Source organism: Lathamus discolor, chromosome 5 (genome assembly GCF_037157495.1).
Source record: "Lathamus discolor isolate bLatDis1 chromosome 5, bLatDis1.hap1, whole genome shotgun sequence".
In the NCBI taxonomy this organism is placed as follows: Eukaryota; Metazoa; Chordata; class Aves; order Psittaciformes; family Psittacidae; genus Lathamus; species Lathamus discolor.
The window spans coordinates 79,047,405-79,065,882 of record NC_088888.1 but is presented as its reverse complement, the minus strand read 5'-3'; the positions used below and the strand labels follow the sequence as shown (position 1 = coordinate 79,065,882).

At 34.8% G+C, this 18,478-nt stretch overlaps 1 protein-coding gene across 2 annotated transcripts in view; it reads left to right on the top strand.

The window, feature by feature from the left end:
• SENP6 (SUMO specific peptidase 6) overlaps positions 1 to 18,478 on the top strand; it is a 76,765-nt gene that overhangs the window by 18,069 nt on the left and 40,218 nt on the right. For both annotated transcript variants that reach the window (XM_065681397.1, XM_065681398.1), the window contains exons 2-5: positions 2,480 to 2,573; positions 8,752 to 8,815; positions 9,449 to 9,591; positions 13,592 to 13,693. In XM_065681397.1, coding sequence (XP_065537469.1) covers positions 2,480 to 2,573; positions 8,752 to 8,815; positions 9,449 to 9,591; positions 13,592 to 13,693 — 403 coding nt within the window. The remainder of the gene's footprint in view (positions 1 to 2,479; positions 2,574 to 8,751; positions 8,816 to 9,448; positions 9,592 to 13,591; positions 13,694 to 18,478) is intronic.

Here is an 18,478-nt window from a genome sequence, read left to right as displayed (position 1 = left end):
TGTATGTGTAATAATTCCCAGCAGCCATAAAAACTATTGTTAAGTATTTCTTCAAACACGGCAGAAAAGTTTCTGGAGTATTTGTAGGGTCAATAGACAACGCAGATGTAAAAGGTGGCTTTGGAGAATATAAGGTCATAGCTGAAAAACAGAATTGCTTGCACTCACTTTAACAACACGTACAGATGTCTTCATGCCAGAATATTTCTAAGGAAGGAATGTGATAGTTTATGACTCAAAACGAAACATCAGTGGAAAAACTGTAGTACATTAAGCAAACAATGTACAAGGCAGCAGGATCAAGTGGCGTTCATCCAAGTGTTGCAAGAGAAACTCGAGGATAAAGGAGCTAATGGCTGTAGCATATTACTTGCTGGTTAGAATCATCTTTCTGCTACAGGTAAAGAAAATAGCTAGTATGATACCAGCTTGTTTAAAATGCAGGGGAGGTATTTGAGGAACTTTACATTAGTGAACTTTGTGACCACACAACCCAGAATCATAGAAATGATAATGAAGATCAGAATTAATTTCATTGTTCCCTTTGTAAAGGCCTTTACCAAAGGCTTTTGGAGAGGCTAGTCACCTCTGGATAAAATTGAAAGTTTTCTAAGGAAAAGCTGGTAATGAATGGAAAGAGAAGGCAAAAATGGTTTGTTTTGTTAATAGAAGGTGTAACCAATTGAATTCCACAAGGTTCTGCATTAACATTAGTGTACAGATAGAAGGAAAAGGGTTTGATGCCAAGGTGACAAAGTTTGTAGATGTTGCAGACTACTTGCCTTAGTCTAATGGCTAGCTGTTTAAAGAAAATTGCAGATGCTCAGGTTTTGGGCTGTGTGGGTTAAAAATTATATATGAAATCCACTGTAGGTGAATGAAGTCTAAGTGAATGAGAAGTAGGAAAGAGAATTTTTGTAGAAAACGATCGGCTCTGAAACTGTTCTGTACCAATTGTGAGTGGAAGATTATACTATCTAGTATATAAAGGTCAGTGCAGTTCTCTGTACCAATGAAAACAGCATATTCAGTGTCAAGTGTTATTAGAAAAGGAATAAAGAATAAAACAACATGCTGCTGCTTCTGTAGAAAATCATGGCACATACACATCTTGAATATTTCTTACAGTGTTGGTATCCTCATTTCAAAGGGGTACAGTAGACTAGAGCTTCAGAGAGAAGCATTGAGAGTGATTTAAAGGCATGAAACAACTTTGCTGTGATGAAAAATTAGGAAGACTCTTTTCCTACCTGGGAAAAGGATGACCATGAAAGAACACATCAGACATCTAGGCAGTCATGAGTGAATAGGGAAGGGTTATTTATTACTGCCTTCCAAAGTACAAAACTGGAGGAGTAAAGCACTAAGTAGGAGCAAAAAATGCCAGATTGAATAAGGACAAACAGAAGGAAATACTTACTCATGTAATGTATAATTGAGCCGAGGTACTGTCTGCTGCAAGATGTTGTTGATTCTCTAAAGTAGGCTTGATTAAAAAAGCAAGTGGGGAGACAAAAAGGGCTAGCAAAGGTTGTTAAACACAAAAATATTGCCCATGGCTCGGGAAGTCCTTGATACAGAGGTTGAATACACAATAAATATTTCTGTGTGACTTGTTTGTACTTTACCCTAGACATCTGTTAGTTGTGATTTTTTTTTTCTATCAAAACATAAAGTTGCATTCATTATTTCTAAATGCATTTCTATGTGAAGAAAAACATAGTAAGAAAAGACGTTTAAATTACACAAAATCAAAGCTGCTGCATAGTTTGTCATACGGAATTTGTGTGAGACAGCTCTTAGTTGCAATAATTTGGACCTGGAGTAAACAATGCCTTGCTTTAATGAGTGCTGTCTCCATGCTCTGGACCTCCTTCACTTAAGAATAGCCCCATGCTGTCATATTATATGAAAATCTCCATACTGTTGGATATTGCAGTAGATAAATTTGGTGTAGTGTGTCTGTAGTTTCTACTTCATTGATGCCAATACTGAAATTTCAGTTAGTGTCAGATGTTGAATTAAAAAAAAGCATGTTATGTTGAAATTGTACTTGGGGCAGCTCAGAACTGTTGCTTTTATATGGAAAAATTAAACATGTGTTTGGGTATTAGACAAATAATAAATTTTAGGACCTTTTCTGTGTGTGGCATATAGTTCATATCAGAGAAGGAATCCTTAAACTTCCAGGTGTCAGCAAAGCAGTTGAAATTCTTGTAAAACTACTTTGCATCGTAATTTTTAATAGCTTGCTAACTTGTTGCGTTAGTAACCAAGATGTTGACAGATACTTGTATTTATTTAGGAAAACAAGTCACCACTGCACTGATGAATTTTCTTTGTTAAATGATGGTTAAACATTTGCATCAACAAAATAAATACTTGGGGAAAATACATGCATCTGGTTTACTCCTCTAGTTTGTGTTGATTAATAACTTAGCTTGAAATCTAGACTTACCTTAACTTGTTCTCATTTCAGCTTTGGATAGATCACAGTCCAAGAGAGATGGAGGTTTTAAAAATAATTGGAGCTTTGATCATGAAGAAGAAAGTGAAGGAGATGCAGAGAAAGAGTAAGGATGTTTTTATCTAGGCTACTGAAAGTATAAGTGTCTATTTATAAATAAATAATTTTTGTAACTTATTAATAAATAATATATAGTATCTTAAAACTTCAGTGATGAAAAATGGTTTCAAAGAAATTATTGTAAATTATTTTAAATATTATTTTAAACTGCATTTTAATGTAAATTTAATTGTCAACATGGGGCTCACAATAGTACATTTCAGAAGTGTCGCAATTGTCTTTGGAGTTACTGTGTGAGTCTAAGGAACATAGACAAGAAATATGTCAACATGCGAAGTAAGGAAATGAAGAAGTAAGGTGTCTAATCAGATTCAACTTTTCCTTTAATGGTGCTGCTACTCAGTACCTCACAGTTATGATTAAGGTACTTTAGTACCTGTAGGCCTACATAAATTCAGCTTAAAAGACTAGGTGTTTGTCTCTTGTGCTTATCTCACTGGGTAGAGTTAAGGCTGGTTTTGTTCCCTGGTCATTTTTTTCTTTACTGAATATGTTTGTATTTTGACTAAAACTTAAACCCTATAATGTGTAGTTCGAATGCATACTTTGTCCTTGTGATATTTTATTGTTACTAATGTATTTATTTCGAGCAAGACTAATGAGCTGTTAGAAGAACAAGTTTCATGCATGAAGCATGTGTGTTGCATTTATTTGTTGTTTTTACATATTTGGATGATAGGATCTGGATCTTTAGAAAGGATGCTATGGTTTTCTAGTAAGGAGAAACTGAATCCTGTGTAACGAATCAAAATAATTACATGAATTTATATCTTGTAATTTTCTACCAAATATTGTGCGTTGGAAGGGAGATGGGAAAGTAGACACATAACCACTTAGGCTGCAGCAGCAGGCTATGCTGTAATCTTATAAAAACATTAGGAAGTGTGATGTTTTAGTCATTAAAAAATGAGTTCAGGAGTTCACTGAAGTGTGAGGTAAGCATTAAGAACTTTTGTCAAAACAGAACTGTAGCAGAAGTTAAAGCACTTTTTTTAAAAGGTTCTCAAACTAAGGCATTTTAGTTTTATAAAATTAAACTTGTTTTTTTTTTTTATTTTTAGCAATTTTATATCCATTTGTGATGCACAGTAATATGTTTGTGGAGACAGTACGTGCAACACAGCATTTGCATTTTACTTCAGAAATAAAAGTAACTCACATTTGTGAGCATAGCAGGTTTTCTCTGCTAGTAATTTACTGCTGTTTTCCGTCTCCAGCTGACGTTGACTTAAGAACACAATGAGATATATGTAGTGATGTTACAAAAAAAAAAAAAAGTTTGAAAAACTGACTATGAAATGTATTTCTGAGTGGTTTTTCATTCCTTTCAAATATTCTGTAGAATAAACTTTTTTCCTATAGTAAGTATTGAAATTTTGTTACCTCCTCACATCATGAGTTTGTTTTTATACCTGTGAATGATGCAGAATTTTATCTGGAAATATTGGTGGAAATATTTTTGCTGGAAATATTGATGCAGAATTTTATCTGGAAATAATTTAAAATGGATTAAAACTGGGAAACCTGCCTCATTTGCTACCATTTCAGGCAACTTCTCACTCCCTTCAAACAGCTATGTATGTTTTAAGCTACCCATGTATTTATATCTAGTAACACCTTTTCCTATTTTTTTTTCCCCTTTTTCTCTTAATGGCTTTGTAAGCTTGGAGTAAAATTGTCCTTTTCTTTCTAAATTCCCTTTACCCTTAGCAGAACATTTCGAAGATTAGCAGCTTTAGTTCATAGAATTGTTCCAGCATGAAGTTTTGCATCCCCACAGTATTTTGAGTATCCTATAATAAGTATATATTATGGCAATTTAAAAAAACTGTCATTCACTATGGAGTGCTGCAGTGCTTGTAACTGACTGCATTTCTGTGTGGAGAAAGCTGTAAATCTGAAGCAAGCATGTGGATGCATCTTGTTGTTGTTGGGGCACTAGCATTTTAGTGTCTGACCTTATCACAGCTTTTTGCCCTCTTAATGGCAGACACACAATAAGATTGTTTTGGGCTGGCCCAAGAACAGTATTAACATTCCAGCACTTAAAGAGTTAGCTGCATTCATGTGTCCATGAGCCCTTTGATAATATCATTGGTCAATACTGGATGTCTGCTTGGATTATCTTTCCTAAGTGAGGTGAACACAAAATATGTGGCCAGTGACCTTCTGCCAAAGCAGTTTCCAGAATAGCTAGATTATTTTAAAATCAGTGTGTCATTAACTTATTTGGGGAAGAATCACATGAGCTGTGTTATAATGGTAAGGTTTCCAGTAATGAACACAAAAAGAGTTAAGAACATTTGTAAACGAGGTGATTTGGAAAAATTAAGGATCACCCAACACAATATATGTATTTTAAAATGCTGCTGTACTTGATACTTGACATGGTTAGAGTTATGAACATTTAAAATAGTAGTGGACAAGTATCTTATCACAAAGTAAATGTCAGCAGATAATCTTTAGTCCACTTGAAAAAGTAACATTTTTGATGATTTACAAAATTTGATCTATTCAGGAGAGCAGTCAATATGATAGCAAGTGTCTTGAGACTTTTCTTGCTTTGTACTTGGAGATCCCACAGGAGAGGAACCTTTGTGTAGAGCAATAGTGAAAAACCCAGTTGGTCAATGGAACACACTGAAACTTTTGTAAACCATCACAGAGTAAATGATGATGTGTATTTTATGTAGCAGAAGACATGAAAGGATGGCAGACTTATGCAAACATGGCCAAAATAATATAAGAATTCATATTTACTTTGTTTTTAAAATCTGTGTAACTGTTTTTGAAATACATCTCTGTGTCCCACAGTGGTTTTGTAAACTGATGGGCCCAGTGTTCTGGTTGTTGTACTGGTTTTTTAGGAATCCAGGCTTAGGCCTTCCCCGAGATGTATTCACTGATAGCTTTATCGGAAACTGAGTACAAATAAATGGGTAGTAAATAAATACTTGCACTGTGGTGTCCTTTCTTAACAAGATTTTTCTTTCAAAAGGTTTGTTTGGTTCTTTTTTTATTTATAACCTTTTAATTAGGGGATAATCAGCTTGTTTCCTAGTATTCCTGACTGTAAAACCAGTGATTTTTATTTTTTTTAATTTTTATTTCTGTTTAGCTTTTTTTCCAGTATTTTCTTGCTTTTTATTCCTTTCTCAGAAAAACCCTATACTTCTATAGATGTTTTATGCGTCGTTTTCACCCTGTTAGAAAGGCACTACAGCTTTTAAATTGATAAAACCTTTTTGTTCAAAGCCTGAGTTCTTGATTTTTAGCAGTTTTAGTTAAGGTTATTTTTAACGGCATGGCACTGTACATGACTTGAATAATACTACTACTTCTCTTGTGTCTCTGATACCAGCGCTTCTTTTAAAGCACTGCCTACCACCATGTAATTTAAAGTCAAGAATGTACACAGTGCACTTAGAGGAGAAATATGTTAGCCTCTTGTTTTTATATGTAAGAGTTTTCAGAAAAATTCTAATTATGTTTGAAATGTGACTGAATCGGTTTTTTAAAATACGGTTGGAGCTCAATGGAGTGTAACTTCAGTGATCGAGAGAGGTTTAAAGTCTGGGTTGCCTGTAGATAGTAGTAAACCCATGGTCTATTAAATAGAGGTGTCAGGCTATTGCACAGTTTTTAATGTTTTAAAACATTAAATAAATGGTAAGTGATTAGAGATACTAATCAGGATTTTTTTTTTTCTTTTTCAATGCCTACATTTGAATACACAGTTGCAAACTCCCCTTTGGAAAGAACTCTGTTTACCTCATTTTTTTATCTTTCTCTTTTTTTTTTTTTTTTTTTCCCTTAATTTTAGTAAAGGCTTTAACTTTTCATTTTTTACAAAATTTTAATTAAAGTATTTTAAAGTTAGAAATTGTCATTCTAATGTGAAAATCTCTCCCTGGCTTACTGGTTGAAAGTGACAAAGTACGGAGGCATGGACTTCTCCCAGCAAGGCCACTGAGATTTCATTTCTGTAGTGTTAAAATGTTATTGCCTGGTTATTTGGGAGTGTGGGATAGTGTTTTTTCCCCCTGTCTGTGTAAATTGCATCTTTTAAGCAGGCAACTGTAGGCATGTGATACATGAGCAAATAGACATTACTCAGTTGCTGTGTATTCAGCTCTCTGAAAAAACAGTCTTTCTGGTGCTGGTACGTATACTTTGTATTCCTTAAAATGAAAAATACTGGTTCTTTAAAAACATCCAATTTCCAAATATTTTTCTAGTCATGTCATCTTAGTTGTATTGTAAGTGTTACTCTGGTTGAGTTTGATTAAAGGATTTTATTCAGTGTTATGTTCATTTGCAGTCTGTTACTTTCTCTTCTCTCTCACCCATTCAAACACCCTTTTTTAAAACAGCTGCAGTATTGTGGCATCTGGAAGCCCTAAAAGTATAGCCACTGTACAAGGGCATTTTGAAAATCATCATGATTTTTATAGAAGCTGGAGCTGAAGAAGGAAAACATATCTAGAGATTAAATGATCTGGCTAGGTCAACACAGTAGGTAAATGCCAGAGCTGCAGGTGCAGTAAGGTTGCTCAGGTCTGTGGTGCAGGGTTTTGTTTTTTCTGGACGATGTGGAAAATTTCTGAAATTGTTAAACTGAATGTCTTCAGATGAAGGGTTAAGAAAAATCAGTGAGCATCCCCAGAAAGGATAATCTGTCCTAAAAGAGAGGTTAAAAAATTAAGAGTATTATAAAATTTTAGTATCCATGTATAGTTTGTACAGAAGTACAACTATTTTGTCTTTTTTTAACACTTTATATTGGAAATCAGTGATTATCTACTACATTGTTTGTTTTACCATTGCATATCTCTGTAAATGCAAGGAAAATACAACAGTGCCACTGGCTACGTCTTGACATTTACATCATTCTTCCAGTATCAAGGCTAACTGTGTGCACAATCTTATCTCCTGAATTTTCAGGGTCTGTAATTTTTACCCTATGAGCCAAGAGTATTTTTCTGTTTTTAATTTGATGTAGGGGTATTTGTATTGCATCAGGTGGAGGAATTATTGTTGTGTTAAAGGGAATCTTGTGCCTGGAAGATGTTTTTAGGAAATTGGGGTGGGTGTGTGTCATGAATGGTTACTTTATATATTAAGAGCTAAAATCACTATGTGCATTGCAATCAACCTGTCGCATGTGTAGCTAAGAAACATTTCCACCATCACCTGTCTGTTTTTTTTTTTTCTCTTGTGTAGCTGTTCCCTTGGAAATCCTGGCATAACTGCTTGTATAACTAATTTCTGTCTAAATTACCTGAATTAAAATCCCCAAACCTATGCAATTACAAGTTGGCCAAAAGCTGTATTATTTTGTTGCAGCCAAGAGAGGACTAACCTTATCAGGACTGATGAGAAGGGATTATCTGCAGGTTGCTTCTGGAAGCAAGAATATATTAGCTTAATGTAGCTGCTGTCAGTATAAAATGTATTCTTGGGGTTTTAATTTAGATACTGGAGATTATTTGGGGATAATTGCCTATTACTGAAAAGAGTATGTTTTCACAGTTATCATGGGGTGGGTTTCTTTTTTTGTAGCTGCCTCCCCATTATAATAGTTGAAGATTTATAGACACAGAAGTACTAAAGATACACATTTTAATGAGCAGTTGAGCCAAACTGAATATGCTATTTTTAGGAAGACATATTTTTGCAGTAATTGCTATGGGATAAAATTTAGTTATATGTAAGTTCTTCTCCTAAAACACTATGAAATTTGCAGTTTTAAACCACATACTTGATATGCATGCACAAACTTAGACTGCATTGTTTAGCTTAATTTAGTACTTGACTCACTTTTTACATTGGGTTGTATAGAATCTTTCATGTCAATAACATTGCCATAACAATATTGAAGGTTCAACAGTATTCTCTATTTTGAGCTAATAACATCCTTTCAGTTTTGCTTTTTGTGAAATAATTTGATGTACACTTAAGTTCAAGTCTGCATCATATTTTGGGTCACTGTGTTGCCCGCTTATATGTTCCTGGTGTTATAGGCATATATATATATAATGTGTATGTGATGCATTTAAATTTAAAGAGGGAAGGAAAAAAAATAAAGCCCTTTGTGTTCAAATATTTTGCTGGTGCTCCGTTGCATTACAAAGTATTTACTTTTCTCTCCCACACCTATGTAGCGAGGCAAATCTGCTCAGCATAGATGATAGTGATGGACCTTTCAGTACCAGTGAAGAAAGAAAGGCAAGTACTTTGTTCATCTCATGGGAAAAATGTATCTTTAAGGCTTTCTAGGTTATTAAACAATGTTGCATAGTCATCTGTGCTGTACTGAAAAATGAAAGTTTCTGTGTTGACTTAACAACATATGCTCAGGCTGTCTCTGCCTACCCTTAATGTTTTTGTTCCTCTTACTCCTATAGATCTTGTGTTTGAATAGTATTCTGAAAATACAAGCATGAATAAGTAGTTCTAAGTTTAGACAGTTACCTTAATGGGATTATATTTTTTAATCACTAATTTTAATCATTATGTCCTGTGATTGCTTACTGCGGGATTCCTAATTTTCTATATATATGTACGTGTGTGTATGTGTATAGCTACATAAAAGGCGAAGATACATGGCAAGGCTCATGCTTTTTTGTGTTTTAATGTATGCTGAAATAGCTTACAACTGTAAGATGCTTCATAATACTTTGAAAATAGTCATATTTTGTTAAGGAATTCTAGTGAGTAAGGGTGTAGACAGGGTATATTTTACATTAAATTTGGTACAAAAGCAGTCTGAAAATGAAGCCAAAGTATATGTAAATATTTTGTAAGTAAGCTTTTCATTTTACACAAGTGTTTTAATACAAGTGAATTCTTTTGTTACAGTCACTTCGTTGTCGGCCTGGAGCTGTCGGCACCAGTGGTGATTCCTTAAAGACGTACGCAAGGCGAGGCAAAGCTGGAGGCTTGAGACTTCTTAAAGGGAACTCAATTGGCCTCAACATGATGGGAAATAATAAGAAATTGAGGTACTGCTTTTAGTTTTATGTTTGCTTATTTGTTTGGTCATTGATACAAATCAATACTAAATGAACAGAGCTTGTAGTATATTTACATTATGTACTCTTCATTTTAAGAAGCTATGCTGTTCTGTGCTTCTGAGCAGAGATAGAAAACTAGATTGCTAAGGTTTTTGCTGTTAAATAGCACATTACTAAAATAGCAGAAGATTATTAAAATAGAGTTAGAGCAGTCACTGGCATACTTGTCAATGCCTTACCAGTGTTGTCTGCATATGCAATTGCTTCCTCTATACAGCGCTTAACAGGTAGAAAAATATTTCTAGCATCCCCATCAAGAATTTCTTCTTTCCATGACTGTGAATTGCCAAGATTAACTTGGTGTGCATTTTCTGTTTTCCTTACTGCAAGATACCCTTTGATTTAGGAGTCACAGACTGTTCCTTTAAAGGATTCAGAAATACATGTACTCCTGCAAGATAGCTTGAGATTGCCACTTGCCTTTAGAGCTGACAGGAACAGTGTTTAAGCATTCAGTGCTGTACTTGCTTGTTACTACTGTTCCTAGCTTGTGACAGACTAATCTCTTTATTTATCATGTAATAAAAAGTGGTATATTTGTGTAGCTTTCTCTGGGAGTGTTTCGTATTGCTAAAGTGCACTCAATTTGATTACCTTTGCAGGAAGGAAAAGTTCGAAAGATAGATGTAGTTGGGCCTGTTACTGGTTAATGGGACCATCTTAGCACTGAATCACTTGAGAAAATAAATCCTTGAAGTCCTGTGTGATGTGTCCCCTCTCCTGCTGTTCTCATCTTTGATATGGGGGTACAGGGAACAAATTCAGAATTTCCAGTCTGAACTGCTGGTCCATCAGTTGCTAGGTGGAGTACAAGATGATCAGATACTTGAGATTCATGAGCTGTTCATGGTGATTTTTATCATGAAGTTGAAGTCTCTTCTTTTTCTACTTTGTGGCATAGGGGTTAAAAACTCTTCAGATCGGTGGGGCTTGAGTCAGATTATTATTACTGTGTGTCCAGGGTTCAGCAGTAGCCATCATTTTTCTCAGTAGCTGGTGCAGTGCTGTGTTTTTGACTTTCAGCCTGGGAACAACGCTGATAACACTGATGGTTTTTAGTTGTTGCTACTGTACTGCTGCTGTACTGTGGAAAAGTATTCCCTGAAATCCAGGAAATGAGTGATAGGAAGAAGGGATATGCAAGGGCACTGAGAAGAAATTTTCCCTCTACATATACACTTGAATGTACAAAAAATTTAAACCAGCCTAAAAATTGTCATCCGTTATCTGGTTAAGCAAATCCAGCATGACACTAGCTTAACTGTAATAGTTTTGTTGTTTGGTTTTTTTTTTAATCAGTTGTTCTTTAAATTACTTTTTTCTTTGCTGGTTTTCAGTAACTTGTATAAAATTTCTCACATTATTAAGTCCCTTATAGATTTTTGGTTTGTAATATTTTGTAAAAAAAACAAACAAACAAAAAAAAAAACCAAAAAAAAACCCCAGCAGAATTAATGTAGTGTGTAGTTGTGTTCTGTGTTCCTGAAAATACCAGTGCAAGATTATGTAACCTTTGTTTCCTTGGAGCCTAGACTTTAAATGATGCTGTGGTTTCTGAGGAAGATGTATATTGTTACTATATTGTGAGGTCTGTTGAACACTTGTTCTTTCAAGGAATTTCCTGACCATTATATTACCCTGGTTTTGGTGTTGTATGTTAATTTTCTTGAAACTGTGCTGAAACTTACAAACTCAGATTTCAGTTTGGATGTGCCCATTTTGCAACTTGCTAGGACTTAATGATTGAATTTTCTGTTGGTTCTGTCTGTACTGAGTATGTTCTATTCAAAGAACAGGATTATAGAGCAGATTGTATTTATGGCTGTCCTACTTGGAAGCATATCTGATGCCATGTGAACCATTTAAGTGTGCCATCTAGAACAGACAGCTTTGACTCAAATGTGGTCACCCACCAGGCTATGATATTCTATTCCAGTACCTACTGGAATTTCTAACTACTTGAGCATGAGGCAGAAGGCAGAGCGCTGTCTAGCTTTTTTTTTTGTTCAGGGGCACAAGACTTAGAGTTTCCCAATCACGATAGCTTGGCAGAGCTCAGATTCAAAAAATAAAATGGTAAAACACGAGATACATGTGTTTATAGACTTAGTTGCTTGTTTAAACTCCTCAAGTCCTCAGCAGTTGAGAAGGCATTCCTGCACTCTGCTTGTGTTTTCTTTTCTAAGAAAATGTCTCTTTCAAAGACATTAAATTGGAAGCCAGAGAGGATACCCTGAAGTATTTAGGGCAAGTAGCTGTTAGCTCTGTATTTCTCAGGTGACAACACTAAAAAGAAAGTTGACTGCGAATAGTCTAGATGATGACTGACCAGCTGCAGTTGCATAGTCTTGACTTAGAAGTAATGTAGGATGAGTGTGTTTACTTTCAAGAGGTTGGTGTGAGAACTGGATGCTATTGGTTTAGTTTTGAGGAAATCAAACTGTTAACTCAGAACATTTATGATGTTCCTAAAGTTCATATTCTAGGAAAGAATTTTACGATTTGGTTGATTTTGATAATCTTGTTTTGTTCTGTTCATGGTTAAGCTATGTCAGATCATAATAGTCATCTTATGACCAGTCAGAAATACTCTGAAAGCTCTAATATTGACTTAGGATACTCAATATAAGGCTTCCAAAAGGGTTTGTAGTGCTAAACTGAAAAAGAAAAAAAATTAACAGGCAAGCTAGCAGTTTGCTCACTTTTATCTTTTAGGGGAATGTAAAGGAAGGATTAAGAATTGGTTGCCATCTTTTGGGGGGAATTTTGGTACCTCATTTTTTTTCATTGTTCATGACAGAATAAAAGCAAAACTTCTGCTGAATAATATTTCTGAGAAATATTATCGAGTGCTTTTTCACATAATATTATTTAGTGCAACTATAATTTCCAAGCAATTTTACAAGCAAAATTTAAACATTGTATTTCCATAACTTGAAACGTTGTCAAGATGCTCTCTGTAAAAAGTTGCCTACTTTCTGAACATTTTAAATGTGTCATTGTGTGTCTGGTCACAGAAGTGTGGGGAATAATTTTTAGGGTCTAATACTCTTCCAAGGAGCACTATGTTATTGGTCTACCATATCTTTATATCAGGTTTTAATAGAGAGGATAATGGTAAGTAATCTTCTCTCCAGAATTACTTGTTTTACATAGTAACGAGATTAAAGTGTCAAAAGGCAAGAAATTAAGAAACCAAAGAAATGATAAAAAAGACTGGTGAATATGCTATCTCCCTGCATAGTCCTCCTCAGATATTTGAGGACCCAAGAATCCTTTTTTTTTCTTTTTGAGATGTCTTGTGTTTCAGTTATGAGCCATCTTACAGCCATAAAATGGCTGTGGTTTCTGTCCGGTGTGAGTAACTAGAGGAGGGAAATTCCAGAATGTGTAATCTGTTCACCTATGCCCTTTGTCATACTAAAGAAGTTAATACCATTTCTTAAGAAAATGAAATTTGGAAGTATAAATTATAATTTAATTAATTAGCCATAAAGTATGAATAAAATTATATATAACATACAATATATATTTTACATAATATATAAAATATGCATTATATATAATTCTATATAAGTAATAATTTAAAAAGGCAGTGTCTTTTTGCAGTGACAGGAGGAAAAGGAGAACTGGTTCACGGTGTATTAGATGGTGATAAAATTTAAAAAATCTTTATCTTCTGGGGGGGGGGAATCATCGTTGAGTTGTGTATATTCTTATTTGTCTATTTTAGTCTAGGATTGAATGCTTTTTTGCCTGTCAAAAGACCATAACAAGTTGAATTACTGATTCAGAAATACTTTGTTGATGTTTGGGCTTGTATGGCTGGTGTTATAAAAGCAAAACACCAAAACTTTTAGTAAGACCATGTACAAATGCGCCAGAGTCCTTTTGTCTTTTCTTAAACCATTTTTCTGTATGTTTGCAGTGAAAATGCTCAGAACATGTCTTGTCCTGTAACTGTGGTACATGGTAGACGTTTTCACCATGCACATGCACAGACAGCGGTAGTAAAAACAGCAGCCCAAAGGTAAGGCTAAGTACATTTTTTTCTCCACATGTTCCTAGTGTTGGAAATACGTTCTGGTTTTGCATGTAATAGTTTTCCTTATGCTATAAAGTGTTTTAAGGAATCATGACTAAATTACATGGTGTGTTCTTGATCACGAACTTTTATCTTAATTACTAAAGTTTCATAAGACCATTTAGGAACTACTGTTATTTAATCTCAGAATTTGCTTACTTTAAGGCATACTATGGCACATATTCAGTAGGAGAGCACCTGCTAATGTAAATATGGTTAGAAAATACTTTGAAGTGGACAGATGTGGTAGGCAGTAGAAATTCACATAACTGACAATATGATCTTCAAATACTAATTCACAGCAACTCCAGTTTGTATAAGATCCATCTAAAGATTAAGTTACAGATTTGTTGATTGTATGTAGTCTGTAAATACAGCATGAAACATATAAACTGGAACTTCTAACAGAAGCAGGGTTTTTCATTCATATAAATAGTTGTTAGAATGAATGACTGGGAAATCTTACTCAGCTATGCTGAGTTAATTGATTTGAAAACTTAAAACTACATCAGACTTCTATAAAGTGCAGGGGTTTATATTTTTTCACAGGCTTTTCACACTCATTGTGAGACAAAAATATATGAGCATTAGCTTTAAGGAATTTTCTTTAAAATTTTGTCCATTCAGAGCTCTCTTTATGAATTTCATGGATTTCTAGGAGGCCATGAGTGCTTCGTTGTGTCAGCATTTTGTAGCCTTCTTCTGCCCTTTTTTTTCCTTTCTTCTTTTTTAGTGTAGACTTTTGAGGTGGGATCATATGTAGGCATTATCCTCTTTTTTGTCCCACTTTCCTCACTTTGATTTGCTATCTTCTGAAAAACAAAGCCCATATACTAATTTGAATAAAGCGATCAAAGTATGTATTAGGGTGGTCAGGCATTGAAGAAAAAGACTGAAAAATGGATGATGCAGTCCTGTCCCTGAGAACCTACACTGTTGTTGCATCCTTCTATTTCAAGCTGACTCATCTGTAAACAGAAAAATAGCATGTATGTTTTCTTTCCCTTAGTAATAGCAGATGCAGTAGTAGGGCTCTCCCTGTTCTTTACATTTCTTCCCATCGCTGCAAGGCAGGGATGACTAAGGAGGCTTGGCAGAGCTTTTCCCATAAATTAAACTGAAAGCAGAGGTTTATCTTGCCAGTGTAGTTTGGGCTGAACCAGATGTGCTCTTCTTACATACAGTCCTTTTCAGAATATTTTTGTTCAGTGTTGATTGAGGAAAGCATGGGGCATCTGCAAGCATTCTCTTGCAGATATACTCTTTCATTTTCTTTTTTTTTTTTTTTTAATTTGGCAATTGTAAAGGATAAAATCTTGATCTGTAGTGCTAACTAAGATGGTTTGAAGTGAGCAAAATAAAGTGAGACTGCTCTTTACCGCATCTCTGAATGTTGACCCTAATAATGGTAGTGCATTTGGTTAAGTTTTGTTGTGAGATGGCTCTTTGAAACAGCTGGTCAACATGGATTCATCTTGTGTAGTTAAGTGCTGTAGGCTTCTTCAGTGTGCAAGAGAGTCTGCTCTGGAGAGTCTTAATTTTGAGGGTATGCTAGACTTGCCTGTTTGTCTGTCTCACCTATGGGACTTCTTTGTAAGCCTACAATGTAATGTGCAAACGACACCCGGAAGCAGCAACTCCATGTGACATGCAGAAGAAACACTAATGCATAGTATAGGTAAGCTGAATATTGCGTGAAGTAATCGGATGTCAGTCATCCTGAGTATTTCTAAATATGTTTTCTTTTAGGGTTGTTATTGTAGTTCATTTACATTAACAACAGATTAACTAAGAATATTTGTGGAGTTTCAAAGGCAGGAAATAGTCATAACAATTCCAAGCAATGCTTTGCTACTGGAGGATGTCAGAACCAGCATGATCTAATTGACTGAGGATGAGCTTTACAGGGAACTGTGCAAAGGATATTTAATTCCAGTATCTTTTGCAGGTTGACTCAATTGACTACTTTTTAAAGGCTTCTAAATCTGTTTCTGAGGTGGAGGTTTGAAAATTAATAGAACATGGTCTCCTGTAATACTGTTGGGTTTGGGTTTGGTTTTTTTTTTTTTAATAAAAAAAGAAAGGGGATCTCAGGGTTACTTGATACAGAAAATACAGATTTTTTTAATGAGAAGACAGTAGTTGTTAGGAAAAGTATAAGTAAAATAGGACTATTGAAAACTGTTCATAACACAAAATTCCAGTGTGTATGAAGTGGGTATGTATTTTTTTTTGTTGTAGTTATGTGTGATTTTTTATCTCTAATTTTTTTGGCTAATTTTTGCTGACATTACGCAGTAGTGAGTTTAAAAGTGAATTCTGGTTATGTCTTCTCAGAAAGGACTATATGCAGGAAATGCAGGATGCAGATCATGAGTAAAATTTTAGGTATATATCAAGATAAATATGATTCGACAATTAGACACAATACAAAATAAAGCTGGTAGCATGGAAATTGAGTTCTAAGGTGTTGAGTTTTTTTTTCCTTTATGAATTTACAAGCAACACAAATATGTATTATTTTACATTGATTGCATTTATAAAATTGTTTTAAGGTATGGTCTTCAGAAACAACACGGGGAAAATAGTTTTAACTAACCTAATATATTGTTCCTAAATCTGTAGTGGATTATTGAATGGATAACTGAAAATAAAACCATGATTAAATTAGCTGTGAGCAGATTGACTCTCTGGCGCTGCCATTACACATTCTGTTATTTATACTGGGTTCTTTGTGTGGGGATGGTGTCACGCAGGGCAGACTAATTATGAAACTCAGTCATAATCTCTGTCAAATTGAATTTGGAGCTTGTGATGTGTCCTGTATTTCTCAGCTCTTCAACTTTTTCCACATGCATGTTAATTGTTAAATTTTTTCTGAGTATCTGTTGTACTCATATGTAAAATATAAGCTTCCTGTAAACAAAATCTGACATTTCAAAATAATATTTTGCTAAATATTATTCATGGTTTTCTAATGCAGTCTGAGGGTGACGTTAAAATTTGTTCACTTTAGGTACAACAGATTTTCAGATATGGCTTGGCCTAGTGTTGTAGTTGGTTCAGACTATTTTGCTTCATTTAATGGATGCATAGTTTTTTCTTATGATGTTGATTTACTGTTCTCTAAGACTTGGCACTGGAACAGCATGTATGTACAACATGTTTAAGACACCTTATACATGAGCTGCATGAAGCAATTTGTAGGGACACTGCTTGTTATAATTCCTGGGTCTGTCCAGGATTCTCATTTCTTAAAAGTTTCTGAGATGTAAGAATTTTTTAAAATGCATTGTATTAATGTGGGATTTTAAAACAAGCAAGTGAGGCATCTAATGTAATGAAAATGTACGGTATCGGGCATTCTGGAATTTTTTCCTGCTGTTAGTTTTCTTAGCATTAAAATTTACAGTTCTTAACAGTGTGACTCTTTACAGCACCTGTAAACAGTTAATCCAAGTTACATATTAACTGTGCCAAGGATACAAAGATACTGGATCTGGCTCCATCTGGACATGGTTTGGATCAGAGTGGATTTATAAACTCAGATGTGACCTGCAAAAAACACAGTGTTTCTTGTTTGTAAAGGCCAGCTCCAGTTGGAAGCAGTTTTTCACCGTTTTCATGCAGCATTAGCTGATCACCCTCATCTCAGTTGAAGTTGCAGTGGTCACATTCAGTTTTGAATTCCTTTTACTCTCTTCCCAGAGCACCATGGAGATTAAATATGTTTTTATACTGCACTCAGTAGGACTATCAAGATTACCTTCTTACGTGGTCTGCTTTTGGTATTGTTGTTCCTTTGGGTAACAAAAAGTTTGCCTTATTCTTGTGAGTGTTCTGTTTGTGAAAAGGAAAGGAGAATGAGTTTATATTACCCTGTAATATCATTATGCTGTTTAATTTGACTGTAGTAAAACAAGAAACGGTTTGAATTTGTTCTTTTTTTAGGATACTGTTAGTGTAATGCATATATGACAGAAGTTTGTTAGGTTTTTGATATTTGGGAGGAACAGCCACATAGATTAACAGTTTACAGTATTCCTTATTGCGATTTTCGAAAAGGCAGGAGCGATAACGACAGTGTTCTCGAGTTGCCTTTGTGCTGTGCTTAGTTAGATCTATTTTTATCTCAGGCTTGGTATACAAAGGACCTGAGTTGTGAGTATCAGCTCTGTGCACTGATGTTAATGGAGACACTTCTGAAGCTGATAGCCCTAATTCTTTAGTGTATTTGGAGGTTCTTCTTAGCCAAAACCTCTGCAGGAGGCTGGTTGCTTCTGTTTCTCTTTCTCTGTCCAGTAGTTAATTGCATGGGGTCTCCTAACTGTTTCAGTAGTGCTTTCTGATTTATTTTTTTCCCTCAATAGAAACACTTAAATATTTTTATCATGTTTTGCATGCTAATTGGGTTGAAATTGAGGCTTGATCTTAATTCAAGTATTAGGATTCTGTCATGTCAGGTTCTATATTGAAGTAAATTATGTGAGATTGCCAGGTTGAATTTTTAATTAATCAAATTCTACATGTTGAAAAAGAGGCAAGACAGTGTAGTATTTGGACCATTGCTGTCTGTGAAATAACATTTGGTTTTGTGTTTATAACTACTGTTACAAAAATGCTGTGAAAAATAGTAATGCTCATCTGAAAACTAGTCAAGTGAGCATAAGAGACAATGAAACAGTTACAGTTTATATTGAATAACTTTTGAACTTAGTGATGTGCAACACA